General features: G+C 37.3%; 3 protein-coding genes across 3 annotated transcripts; all 3 read right to left on the reverse strand.

Annotated features, from left to right (window-relative positions):
• On the reverse strand, positions 333-2,481 carry LOC18781113 (receptor kinase-like protein Xa21). Its single transcript, XM_007213245.2, has 3 exons — positions 1,802-2,481; positions 1,016-1,617; positions 333-897 (listed from the first exon to the last, which is right to left on the reverse strand). The coding sequence occupies exons 1-3, from the start codon at positions 2,479-2,481 to the stop codon at positions 473-475; spliced, it is 1,707 nt and encodes a 568-aa protein (XP_007213307.2). The 3' UTR covers positions 333-472.
• On the reverse strand, positions 3,391-5,106 carry LOC18779819 (probable LRR receptor-like serine/threonine-protein kinase At3g47570). The gene is made up of 3 exons (XM_020565739.1): positions 4,557-5,106; positions 3,885-3,956; positions 3,391-3,758 (listed from the first exon to the last, which is right to left on the reverse strand). Exons 1-3 carry the CDS (start codon positions 5,104-5,106, stop codon positions 3,391-3,393), a joined length of 990 nt encoding a protein of 329 aa, XP_020421328.1.
• On the reverse strand, positions 7,244-12,558 carry LOC18780759 (probable LRR receptor-like serine/threonine-protein kinase At3g47570). Its single transcript, XM_020565740.1, has 3 exons — positions 12,000-12,558; positions 7,776-9,749; positions 7,244-7,665 (listed from the first exon to the last, which is right to left on the reverse strand). Exons 1-3 carry the CDS (start codon positions 12,556-12,558, stop codon positions 7,244-7,246), a joined length of 2,955 nt encoding a protein of 984 aa, XP_020421329.1.

A 12,800-nucleotide genomic window follows, 5' to 3' on the forward strand; every position in this document is an offset into this window, starting at 1 on the left:
TTTCCATGACCAAAATGTTATGTTGAGCAATTTGCTTTGTTGGTTTTAGGCTTGTCATATGTGTATATATATATATATATATATATATATATATCACGTGTGTATGATTTTAGCTTTTAGGCTAATAGATCCCAAAAGGGCCCAAACCCAACTCGTTTGTTTACACACAACAAAAATAGGGTGGGAGGCTTGGCTGCCGTAATCAGCCGTTGTTTGCCTCTTGACATGGCGAAAGCAGCGATGAAGCTCCCAAGAGATCGTGGTTGCAGCCACAACACAATAGAACAAACCATCCTATCATACTGATACCGTAACAAAAACCAAGACTAGTATATTATATAATAAGTCTACACACTCCACCATATAATCAGTTTGAAATAAAACAGCATGCCTTCCTTTAAATTGTCTAAATTAAAGACTGAAATTGAATCAAATCAAAGTGCATGAAATACATGTCATAGGATAGGACCCATTAATTGAAGCGTTGCTGAACAAGAGGACGGTTTAACAGCACACCTCTTCTTCCTGCAGCAGCGTCCTTCAAAAACTTTGTCTTGATTTTGTTGAGTGTGGCTACAACTTCTTTCATACTTATCCTCCCTTCTGGTGATTCTGCACAGCAAGTAAGAGCTAATCTCATAATAGCTGACATGCAATCCCTCTTCCTCACATGATCATCATCTTCCTGCTCTGTCCCAATCCCAAGCAAATTGGCATCCACAACTTCATCTATCTTTGCATCTGGTAATACTAGTGACTTTGCAATCCATTGCTTTATATTCATTTCCCCACCAAACATCTCATCTGTTGGCTTCCTTCTTGTGAATGTTTCCATCACTAGAATTCCGAAACTGTACACATCCCCTCTTGTTGAAACCATTCCTTCCAATCCATACTCTGCATTATGAATTATACTTATATATTCATGTGTATGAATATATATTAAATGAAAATTATGCATAATTAAGTACAGCATGTATAGAATTAAAAGATATTAAATTAGCAAGTACATCACCTGGAGCCATATACCCAATAGTGGCTAGAGTCATGGTTTGGGTAATAGAATCTCCTCCATCCAAGAGTTTTGCAATTCCAAAATCAGCAACATGTGCAACCATATCATCATCCAGTAGTATATTGCTTGGCTTCATATCACAGTGCACAATAGGTATTGAATAACCATGGTGTAGGTATTCCAGTGCAGATGCAGCATCTATCATTACGTTCAACCTCTGTAAGATATTCAGAGAATTTTGAGAGTACAACCACTTCTCGAGGCTCCCATTAGGCATGTAGTCGAGTACCAAGGCTTTGAAATCAATTTCACTGCAACAGCTGATTATTTTGATAAGGTTTCGATGACGAATATTGCTTAGCATTTCACATTCCCTATCAAAACTTTTGAAAACCCCTTCTATCTGTAAACTGAAAACCTTTACTGCAACATCTATTCCATCTGAAAGTGTTCCTTTATATACTGAACCAAAACCCCCACTTCCAAGTAGGTTGTTTTCATTAAATCCATTTGTGCCCCTTAGAAGTTCTACATGTGAAACTCTTCTCCAAAGAAGTTGAGGCAACGAGGTAGCCTCTTCTGCAACTTCCACATTCCTTTTCCTGCGTAGTACAAAGATAGATACAGAGGCCACAGAGAATTACTGATATAATCCCTGGGATGATATATTTAGCTTTCCTCCAATTTGGTTCAAGTGTACCATTTTTGCATGGTGGAACCTGAAGTCGGGCTGCACCACAGAGTGCTTTGTTTGAGACAAATGATTGAGCGGAGAAATTTTGGAACGGTCCACCAGTTGGAATTTCTCCTTGGAGCCTGTTGAAAGACACATCCATATACTTGAGAAGTAACAGAGCTTCTAAAGACTTGGGAATCACTCCAGACAGATTGTTTCTGGACAAATCCAAGAGTTGCAGGCTTAGCAACCCGTCAAATGAACTTGGAATATGGCCTTCCAAATTATTATTTGCTAGGGGTAGATTAACCAAATCCCGAAGACCCCCAATAGTGCTTGGTAGGATACCAGATAAATTGTTATTTGATAAATCTACCTCTGTCACGACCTTCAAGTTTCCAATATCTTGTGAGAGATGTCCAATTAGATAATTGGATGATAAGTTTACGTACAAGATATAGGCAAGTCTCCAAAAGGTAGATGGTATTGTGGAACTCAACGAATTGGACGCCAATGATAGATATCTTAGAGATGCGGTTAGATTTCCCAAGCAAGAAGGTATAGAACCATAGAGCTGATTACTACTCAAAAATAAGTAAGCTAGGTTATCTAATTGACATAGTTGATATGGGATGTACCCTCGCAACTTGTTATCAGTCAAGAACAAAGCTTGGAGATTCCCTAGTCTTCTCAGTGAAGCTGGAATTGATCCACTCAATTGATTGCCTCTCATGGATAACATTACCAGGCTGCTCAAGTTGCCAATACCAATGGGAATGTCACCCCTCATGTTGCAATAGTATAAATAAATATATTGAAGCGACGATGTAGAGCAATTCCGAAAGGAATCATCAAGTCTGGCATTTAACGGATTAGCTGCCAAGGCTAATATTGTCAAACTTCTAAGATTAACCAAACAAGAGAGAGTGTTTGCTTCTGGAGTCGAAGTATCAATCGTCAAATTATTATTGTCTAACTTAAGCCACTGAAGGTTTGTTAAGGCACATAGCGTGCCAGGAATAAACCCTGTAAATGAGTTTTGCCCCAATTCAAGCCGCGTGAGCATAGAAGCATTGGAGAAGTTAGGGATTACTCCGCTGAGGCCAGCTTCTGAAAGATGGAGGATTTGTAGGTTTGGAAGCCCAAGACCTAAGTTTGCTGGGAGGCTACCCGATAGCTGATTCTGACTAAGCGACAGTACTATGATGGTGGAGATATTGAATATTGACCATGGAATAGTGCCTGCAAGTGCCACAATGTCACAATCCAATCTACAACAATTTCACTATATATGGATTTATGTAACCTAATCTAACCCTATCTAATCGTTCATGACTTTGTCCTAAAAAGATTTAAACAGAATTTTTAATAATACAACAATTTTAAAACAGAAATCTCTAAAAATAAAAGAAAAGTCCTAAAAAGATTTGTCTTTTGAAACAAAACACGTTTGAGGTTGGTTAACCTCAGATTTGAACATATTGACTTAGATAGAACGTTTATTAGGCAAGTTATATTCATGATTGTAAACCTTGCTATTCGATTCTAATGAATTTTCCAGCGATTTTGACCAAAAAAATTGTTATATTTATGATTAACTATCTCCCTCATTTACTAAAATATGAAATAGTTAAATAAAGATAAATTATGCAACCAAAATAAAAAAGATAAATCATAATTGGATGAACATAATGAAATATCAATTACCCGTTAAATTGTTGATGGAAAGGGATATCTCTTTCATCATTGTTAAGTTCCCAATATTTTTTGGTATGCTTCCACTGAAATTGTTTTCCTCCAAATTAAGGAAAAGAAGCTTTCTGCATTGCCATAATTTGGATGGAAGCGGACCATCAAAATGGTTGCGACCAAAATTCAAGATTTGAAGACTCGGAAGATGTTGGCATATATTGTCTGGAAGACCACCACTCAAGTTGTTTCCATATAGATTCAACGTAGTCAAAGAAGACATATTGAAAACAACCACAGGAACAGGGCCTTTTAGGGCATTGTACTGCACATACAACTCTTCCACATGATCTAAATTGCTGATCTCATTTGGAATTTCTGAAAAATCATTCAGATATATATTTATATGTTAAATTCATGTTTTATGCACATATAATGCATTGCAACAAAAGCGGAGTCATATATAACTGTATCACATCAAGGGAATGCAACAAATATATATACCATTGAAATTGTTGGAGTTAAGGGCTATCCTCCTCAACATTGTTAAGTTCCCTATTTCTCTGGGTATCGCACCTATTAAGTATGTCAAACAAAGACTTAGAATACATGTAAATAAATAAAATTAGAAAAAACCCCACTCTACATAATTTATAGAAAAGCTGTCAGAGTGGCTATCTTGGAGAAAAAACAGAATTCTCAACCAGTCACTTGGTCACTTTCTAATTGATTTATTAATATGTTACAATTTCTTCACTTGAAGGTACAATATGGAATTTTTCTATAGTATTAAATTTGAAGGGTGTTTTTTATATTTATAACATATCATGTTATAATGGGCCTGCATGTGAAAAAGGTAATAAATATTCCCTAATATTTACAATCTATCATCTATGTCTTTATCCCCCAACGCCCAACATGTACTCACTAGTTTCATAAATGTAAGTTTTGTAAGTATATAGGAAAAAAAATCATTATAGACTCAACTGTTCTTAAAATTAAAAACCAAATACATAATCGATTCAAGTGAGAGTTTTTTTTAGTATTGGATGACTTGTAAGTGATTAAAGTTAGACTAATTTTATAAAGGAAAAAAACATATTAGGCTTATAGATTAATAACAAGATGTTGAAACATAATGACAATAGTGTAGATACCTTGTTGGCACACACGTACCTGATAGTTTGTTAGCGCTTAGATTTATGTATTGCAATGTAGACAAGTTGAAGATAGTCGAAGGTATGGTACCTGAAAACTGATTGCCATACAAATCGAAGCTTTGAAGTTTGGGGAAAGACCCAAACCACGATGGAATGGATCCCATAAAATTGTTGAATCTGAAGCTAATCAACTTCAGGTGACACAAATAAGACAATTCATGGGGCAAACTACCATGGAAGCTGTTATTTTTGAAGCTTAGTGCAACGAGGAATGAGAGGTTGCCTAAGTGCGGTGGAATGGTGCCTGTGAAACTCATATACGAGAGATTCAATGATGCTACTCTGAGGTGGCGAGCACCACAAGTAATGCCAACCCAGTTGCAGACGGAGGTGGTGGTTGACCAGTTGACCAAGATGTTGTGAGGATCGCTAGTGATATGAGATTTCAGAGCAAGAAGAGCAGACTGGTCTGCGGTGATGTTGGTTTGTGTTGCACCGACTGTACATATAGAACTGTGGTGTACCAGCAACAACGTTATTGACAAGAGGAAACGACTTCTCTCCATGAGCACAGAAAACAGACAGGTTCCTTCCAACTACGAAGTGTTTTTCATTTTCTTTTTTCCCCCCGAGATTGAAAACCTGAAATGATTGAATAATTTGTTGCAGTGCCAATTTATGAAGGCAGAACAAGTTGACAAAGATTGGGATTGCACCCTGGGGGATGAAATTGGCGGGTAGCCAAATGCAACGACCTAGACTTGTAAGAAAGCAAGAATGGACAAATGGATTTAACCTTACTTGGAAGTGGTCTATTCATTTGTCTGTTTTTGCTGGTCTATTCATTGCAACGACTTAGACTCAGGGCCGGCCCTGAGGCATGGGCACGGAGGGCGACGGCCATGGGCCTCCAATTAAAGGGGCACCAAAATTTTATATATATGTATTTTACTTCTTTGTTTTTGCCATTTGCTCTACCCAAAGCATTTTGCCCATCACATCTCCATGCCTCTGCCGTCCAAAACTTTTTTTTATGTTTCTCATTTATCTTTGTTCTTCCCTCCTCCCTTTTTTTGTCATTGATTTTCTTCATCCTCTTCTTCCTCTCCTCTTCCCTCTCCGATTCTTTCCTTCTCTTCCCTCTTTATTTTTTCTTCTCTTGTTCTCTCTTATTTCTCTCTGTCTCTCTTTCCCCTTCCACTTTCTTTCTTATTTCTCTCTTGTTCTCTCTTGGTTTTGTTAAAAATAAATAAAAAGTCTTCAACCCTTCTTGATTTGGGAAACCAAAGGGTCTGTAGAGATTTTGACCAAAAAAAGGTCTGTAGAGGTAGAGAGAGACATATGTGACAATCAGGTAGAGAAAAAGTCATGGATTTTTTTTTCTCACCATCCCAATATGCGAGAGACAGAGGTAGAGAGAAAGAGAGAGAGAGACAGAGACAGAGGTAGAGAGAAGTCATGGAACTATGAAAAAAAACCAACCAACATTTGGGAATATTCCATACATAATTTAAGCTAACAAACCCTCTCCAACCAATTTTTTATTTCTTTATTCATAATTCTATGAAAATCTTGCTTTGTTGGTGACTCTTAATTCAAAGTTAGACAAGATACATAGATTTTTTTATTTTTTTTTATTTTAATGAGAACCAGATACATAGTTAAGGTAGGTGGATTGGTTTGTCTACACAAATTCAATTGGGCTTAGAATCACGTGTGTATGATTTGAGCTTTTAGGCTAAGAGCAACTCCATTTATTTGTCATTTGTCATGGCAAGGGAGGAGCTAGAGCAGCCACTATTCACGTGAATAGTGGTTGTCCTTGCAAATAGTATTGTGTGTTTTCACCCGTTGCCATGGCAAAGGGCAAATACTATTCATTTTTTTGTTTTTTTCACAAATTTGTTTACCTAAACAATTAATTTGGATAATATTTTCGGATAATATTTTTGGGTTCGTACGTGTCAATATTTATTATAAAATTCATATCTCAATCGGATAAATTTTTGGTATTTATAGAAAAAAAATTCAGTATTTTTTTGGTATTTTTTTAAAAAAATTTCAATTTTTTTCAATTTTTTATTGCACAAAAATTGGCTGCCGTTGGATTGGAGAGCCCAAAGTGCGACACGTGGACTGTAGCGGGTGCACTGTACCGTTGCAGCACTGTAGTGGCACTGTAGACTGTAGCGGCACTGTAGCTTGCTGACATCAGCACCAAAACTCAGGCTGGAGTTCGGGCCAGCCCAGATTGCTGGGTCCCACCTTGCGCCCGGACTTCAGTTTGTTGCTGAAAACAGCTTTTTGGCCCAAACCCCCCCAGACAGAGGCTAGGGCTCCTCGCTGGAGTTGCTCTAATAGCTCCAAAAAGGGCCCAAACCTAACTCGTTTGTTTACACACAACAAAAATAGGGCGGGAGGCCTGGCTGCCGTAATCAGCCGTTGTTTGCCTCTTGACATGGCGAAAGCAGCGGTGGAGCTCCCAAGAGATCGTGGTCGCAGCCACAACACAACAGCACAAACCCTCCTATCATACTGATACCATAACAACAACCAAGACTAGTATATTATATAATAAGTCTACACACTCCATCATAAAATCAGTCCGAAATAAAACGGCATGCGGCTCTACATTGTCTAAATTAAAGACTGAAATTGAATCAAATCAAAGTGCATGAAATACATGTCATAGGATATGACTCATTAATTAAAGCGCTGCTGAACAAAAGGATGGTTTAACAGCACACCTTTTCCCGTAGTAGCGTCCTTCAAAAACTTTGTCTTGATTTTGTTGAGTGTGGCTACAACTTCTTTCATACTTATCCTCTCTTCTGGTGATTCTGCACGGCAAGTAAGAGCTAATCTCATAATGGCTGATATGCAATCCCTCTTCCTCACATGATCATCGTCTTCCAGCTCTGTCCCGATCCCAAGCAAATTGGCATCCACAACTTCATCTATCTTTGCATCTGGTAATACTAGTGATTTTGCAATCCATTGCTTTATATTCATTTCCCCATCAAACATCTCATCTGTTGGCTTCCTTCTAGTGAATGTTTCCATCACTACAATTCCGAAACTGTACACATCCCCTCTTGTTGAAACCATTCCTTTGAATCCATATTCTGCATTATGAATTATACTCATATACATGAATATATATTAAATGAAAATTATGCATAATTAAGGACAGCATGTATAGAATTAAAAGATATTAAATTAGCAAGTACATCACCTGGCGCCATATACCCAACAGTGGCTAGAGTCATGGTTTGGGTAATAGAATCTCCTCCACCCAAGAGTTTTGCAATTCCAAAATCAGCAACATGTGCAACCATATCATCATCCAGTAGTATATTGCTTGGCTTCATATCACAGTGCACAATAGGTATTGAATAACCATGGTGTAGGTATTCCAGTGCAGATGCAGCATCTATCATTATGTTCAACCTCTGTAAGATATTCAAAGAATTTTGAGAGTACAACCACTTCTTGAGGCTCCCATTAGGCATGTATTTGAGTACCAAGGCTTTGAAATCAATTTCACTGCAACAGTTGATGATTTTGATAAGGTTTCGATGACGAATATTGCTTAGCATTTCACATTCCCTATCAAAACTCTTGAAAGATCCTTCTAGCTGTAAACTGAAAACCTTTATTGCAACATCTATTCCATCTGAAAGCGTCCCTTTATATACCGAACCAAAACCCCCACTTCCAAGTAGGTTGTTTTCATTAAATCCATTTGTGCCCCGTAGAAGTTCTAGATGTGAAACTTTTCTCCAAAGAAGTTGAGGCAATGAGGTAGCCTCTCCTGCAACTTCCACTTTCCTTTTCCTGCATAGTAAAAAGATAGATACAGAGGCCACAAAGAGAATTACTGATATAATCCCTGGGATGATATATTTAGCTTTCCTCCAATTTGGTTCATGTGTACCATTTTTGTATGGTGAAACCTGAAGTCGGGCTGCACCACAGAGTGCTTTGTTTGAGACAAATGATTGAGCGGAGAAGTTTTGGAACGGTCCACCAGTTGGAATTTCTCCTTGGAGCCTATTGAAAGACATATCCATATACTTGAGAAGTGACAGAGCTTCTAAAGACTTGGGAATCACTCCAGACAAATTGTTTCTGGACAAATCCAAGAGTTGCAGGCTTAGCAACCCGTCAAATGAACTTGGAATAGGGCCTTCCAAATTATTATTTGCCAAGGATAGATTAACCAAACCCTGAAGACCCCCAATAGTGCTTGGTAGGATACCAGATAAATTGTTATTTGATAAATCAACCTCTATCACAACTTTCAAGTTTCCAATATCTTGTGAGAGATGTCCAATTAGATAATTGGATGATAAGTTTACAGACAAGATATAGGCAAGTCTCCAAAAGGTAGATGGTATTGTGGAACTCAACGAATTGGACCCCAATGATAGATATCTTAGAGATGCGGTTAAATTTCCCAAGCAAGACGTTATAGAACCATAGAGCTGATTACTACTCAAATCTAAGTAAGCTAGGTTATCTAATTGGCATAGTTGATATGGGATGTACCCTCGCAACTTGTTATCAATGAAGCCCAAAGCTTGGAGATTCTGAAGTCTTCCCAGTGAAGTTGGAATTGATCCACTCAATTCATTGTATCCCAGGGATAAGGTTACCAAGCTGCTAATGTTGCCAATACCAATGGGAATGTTACCCTTCATGCTGCAATTGAATAAATAAAGATATAGCGACGATGTAGAGCAATTCTGAAAGGAATCATCAAGTCTGGCATTTAACGGATTAATTGCCAAACCTAGTGATGTCAAATTTACAAGATTAACCAAACAAGAGAGAGTGGAAGTATCAATCATCAACTTATTCATTTGTAAGTTAAGCGACTGAAGGTTTGTTAAGGCACAGAGTGTCCTCAGAATAAACCTTGTAAGTGAATTTTTGCTCAAATCTATCTTGATGAGCGTAAAAGCATTGGAGAGATTGGGGATTACTCCGCTGAGGTCATTTGCTGCTATATAAAGGTGTTGTAAGTTTGGAAGCCCAAGGCCTATGTTTGCTGGGAGGCTACCCGATAGCTGATTAGGAGAAAGAAACAGTGCTCTCACTGTGGAGATATTGAAGAGTGAAGATGGGATGAGGCCATTGAGATCGTTAAATGCGAATGACAAAACCTCTAAATTTGGAAGATCAACGATCTCGTCTGGTATAGTGCCTGCCACAATTTCACAAACGTTGTAGCATTAGCATTAGTTGAAAAGAATATTGACTTAGATAGAACGGCAATTCAATCTATTTTATTCTATCGTGACTATTCAGATTATTACCGCCTACTGCAAAAGACTCCAAATTTTATAGATCACCCATCTCATCTGGTATAGTTCTTGCCACAATATCACAACCGTTGCATATTTAACTTTGTATGAATTTATGGAATCTAATCTAACTCTATCTACTCGTTCATGACCTTTAGTATAAAATGTCACACTCATAATATTAATTAATACAATAATATTTACACGGAAATCTCTACAAAGTTTTGTGTTTGAACCAAATTAAGAAATCCGTGTTGAAGTTTTGGATTACTGAGGGAGCTAGGAAGGTACAGGGAAGAGTGAGCTCAAAAGAGAAAACAGAAAAATGGAAAAAGTTCTCTGGTACGATCTGCAGAACATCTTACAGAGATCACACCTTTTGTATTCATTCTCACATTACATCAGCCAATCACCAACATTCTATTACAAGGGCCAATGTGAATGTGACACATGGCAGTACAAGGCCTAAGAGCCGTTGGAAACTAATTGACTGCTTTACACCTTACACTTGGCATATGAGCTCAAGTCACTTAACTAACATAATGCTTAATGAAGCTAAGAGTAGAAACATACCAAGTAAATTACTAACTAACAAGAAATTAGCTAGTCAATTTACATTTCAACAATCTGGCCATAATTTGGGGATGAAAATATATGGTTTACAAAATGTCATATTCCCTTGAGCAAAACACGCTTTTGTTTGCATGTCTTTATACCTCTTCTTCTTTTTTTTCTTCTTACTTTGATTAACCTTAGATTTGAACATATTGACTTAGACAGAACGTTTATTAGGCAAGTCAATATGTTATATTCATGATTGTAGACCTTGCTATTCGATTCTAATGAATTTTCCAGTGATTCTGACAAAAAAATTGTTATATTCATGATTAACTATCTCCCTCATTTACTAAAATATGAAATAGTTAAATAAAAATAAATTATGCAACCAAAATGAAAAAGATAAATCATAATTGGATTAACATAATGAAATATCAATTACCGGTCAAAATGTTGTAGTCAAGCCCCATCTCCTTCACCATTGTTAAGTTCCCAATATTTTTTGGTATGCTTCCACTGAAATTGTTTTCCCCCAAATAAAGTCTAAGAAGTCTTTGCATTGCCATAATTTGGATGGAAGTGAACCATCAAACTGGTTGCGACCCAAATTCAAGAGTTGAAGACTAGGAAGATGTTGGCATATATTGTCTGGAAGACCACCACTCAAGTTGTTTCCATATAGAGTCAACGTAGTCCAAGAAGACATGTTGAAAATAACCACAGGAACAGGGCCTTTTAGGGCATTGTACTGCACATACAACTCTTCCACATGATCTAAAAAGCCAATCTCTTTTGGGATATCTGAAAAATCATTAAGATATATATATATATATATGCACATTTATATGTTAAATTCATGTTTTATGCATATATAATGCTTGCAACAAAAGCGGAGTCATATATATACCATTGAAATTGTTGCAACAAAAGATGTTGGCATACATTGTTAAGTTCTCTATTTCTCTGGGGATCGCACTTGTTAAGTATGCCAAACAAAGACTCAGAATACATGTAAATAAATGAAATTAGAAAAAACACCACACTACATAAGACTATTTTGGAGGGAAAAAAAAACTCTCAACTAGTCACTTGGTCACTTTCTAATTGGTTTATTAATATGATACAATTTTTTCACTTGAAGGTACAATATGGAATTTTTCAAGGATGTTTTTTACATTTATAAAATATCATGCTATAATGGGCCTCCATGTGAAAAAGGTCATAAATATTCCCTATTATTTACAATGTATCATCTCTGTCTTTATCCCCCAACGCCCAACTAGTTTTATCATTTGTAGCGTACACAACATGTACTCACTAGTTTCGTAAAATAAAATTAAAAAACCCAACATTAAAATAAAACAAAATAACCCAACATTATAGACTCAACCGTTCTTAAAATTAAAAACCAAATACATAATCTATTCAAGTGAGAGTTTTTCAGTATTGGATGAGCTGCAAGTGTGAAAAAAATTAGCATAATTTTCTACAGAAAGTAGGACACATCAGGCTTATAGATTAATAACAATATGTTAAAACATAATGATAGATCACCAATAGAGTCTAGATAACTTGTTGACACACATACGTACCTGATAGTCGGTTAAAGTTTAGATCAATTACTTGCAGTGTAGATAAGTTGAAGATAGTCGTCGGTATGGAACCTGAAAACTGATTGCCACGTAAACTGAATGTTTGAAGTTTGGGGAAGGACCCAAACAACGATGGAATGGATCCCATAAAATTGTTGAATCTGAAGCTAATCAACTTCAGCCGACGCAAATAAGACAATTCCTTGGGCAGGGTGCCATGGAAGCTGTTGTTTCTTAAGTCCAGCTCAACAAGAAATGAGAGGTTGCTGAGGGGTGGAGGAATGGTGCCGAAGAGTCCCATGTAAGAGAGGTTCAAGACTGAAACTCTGAGGCGGCGAGCGCCACAAGTAACTCCAACCCAATTGCAAACGGAGGTGGTGGTTGACCAGTTGACCAAGATGTTGTGAGGGTCACTAGTGATATGGGATTTGAGAGCAAGAAGAGCAGACTGGTCCGTGGTGATGTTGGTTTGTGCTGCACCTACTGTGCCTAGAGAACAGCACTGCAGCTGCAGCACCAGCAAGAAGGTGATTGACAAGAGGAAACAACTTCTCTCCATGACCATGAGCACCGAAAACAGAGTTCCTTCCAACTTCAAATTGTTTTTCGTTTGTTTTTTCCTTTCTGATTTAGAACTTGAAATCATTGAATAATTTGTTGCAGTGCCAATCTATGAAGGCAGAACAAGTTGCCAAAGAGTGGGAGTAGCCAATGCAACGACTTGTAATGAAGGAAGAATGGACAGTTGGGCATCTTCACAAATGTAGAAGAACTTGCCGTACATCTATATATTCCGTCAAT

The sequence above is a fragment of the Prunus persica genome, chromosome G6 (genome assembly GCF_000346465.2).
Source record: "Prunus persica cultivar Lovell chromosome G6, Prunus_persica_NCBIv2, whole genome shotgun sequence".
In the NCBI taxonomy this organism is placed as follows: Eukaryota; Viridiplantae; Streptophyta; class Magnoliopsida; order Rosales; family Rosaceae; genus Prunus; species Prunus persica.

Bases quoted from the DNA above. Each gene is read 5' to 3' on its own strand.
- LOC18781113 (XM_007213245.2), bottom strand. From the start codon at position 2,481: ATGAGGGGTGACATTCCCATTGGTATTGGCAACTTGAGCAGCCTGGTA. The intron at 1,618-1,801 runs GTTCCAAAATTT...TGTACTACGCAG, and splicing joins GAAATTCCAACTGGTGGACC to GAAAAGGAATGTGGAAGTTG. The intron at 898-1,015 runs GTGATGTACTTG...TTCATAATGCAG, and splicing joins TATTGGGTATATGGCTCCAG to AGTATGGATTGGAAGGAATG.
- LOC18780759 (XM_020565740.1), bottom strand. From the start codon at position 12,558: ATGGAGAGAAGTTGTTTCCTCTTGTCAATCACCTTCTTGCTGGTGCTG. The intron at 9,750-11,999 runs GTACGTATGTGT...AAATTGTGGCAG, and splicing joins AAACTTTAACCGACTATCAG to GCACTATACCAGACGAGATC. The intron at 7,666-7,775 runs GTGATGTACTTG...TTCATAATGCAG, and splicing joins TGTTGGGTATATGGCGCCAG to AATATGGATTCAAAGGAATG.
- LOC18779819 (XM_020565739.1), bottom strand. From the start codon at position 5,106: ATGGAGAGAAGTCGTTTCCTCTTGTCAATAACGTTGTTGCTGGTACAC. The intron at 3,957-4,556 runs GTACGTGTGTGC...CATACTTAATAG, and splicing joins AAGCGCTAACAAACTATCAG to GTGCGATACCCAGAGAAATA. The intron at 3,759-3,884 runs GTATATATATTT...ATGATTTTTCAG, and splicing joins TAACTCCAACAATTTCAATG to AAATTCCAAATGAGATCAGC.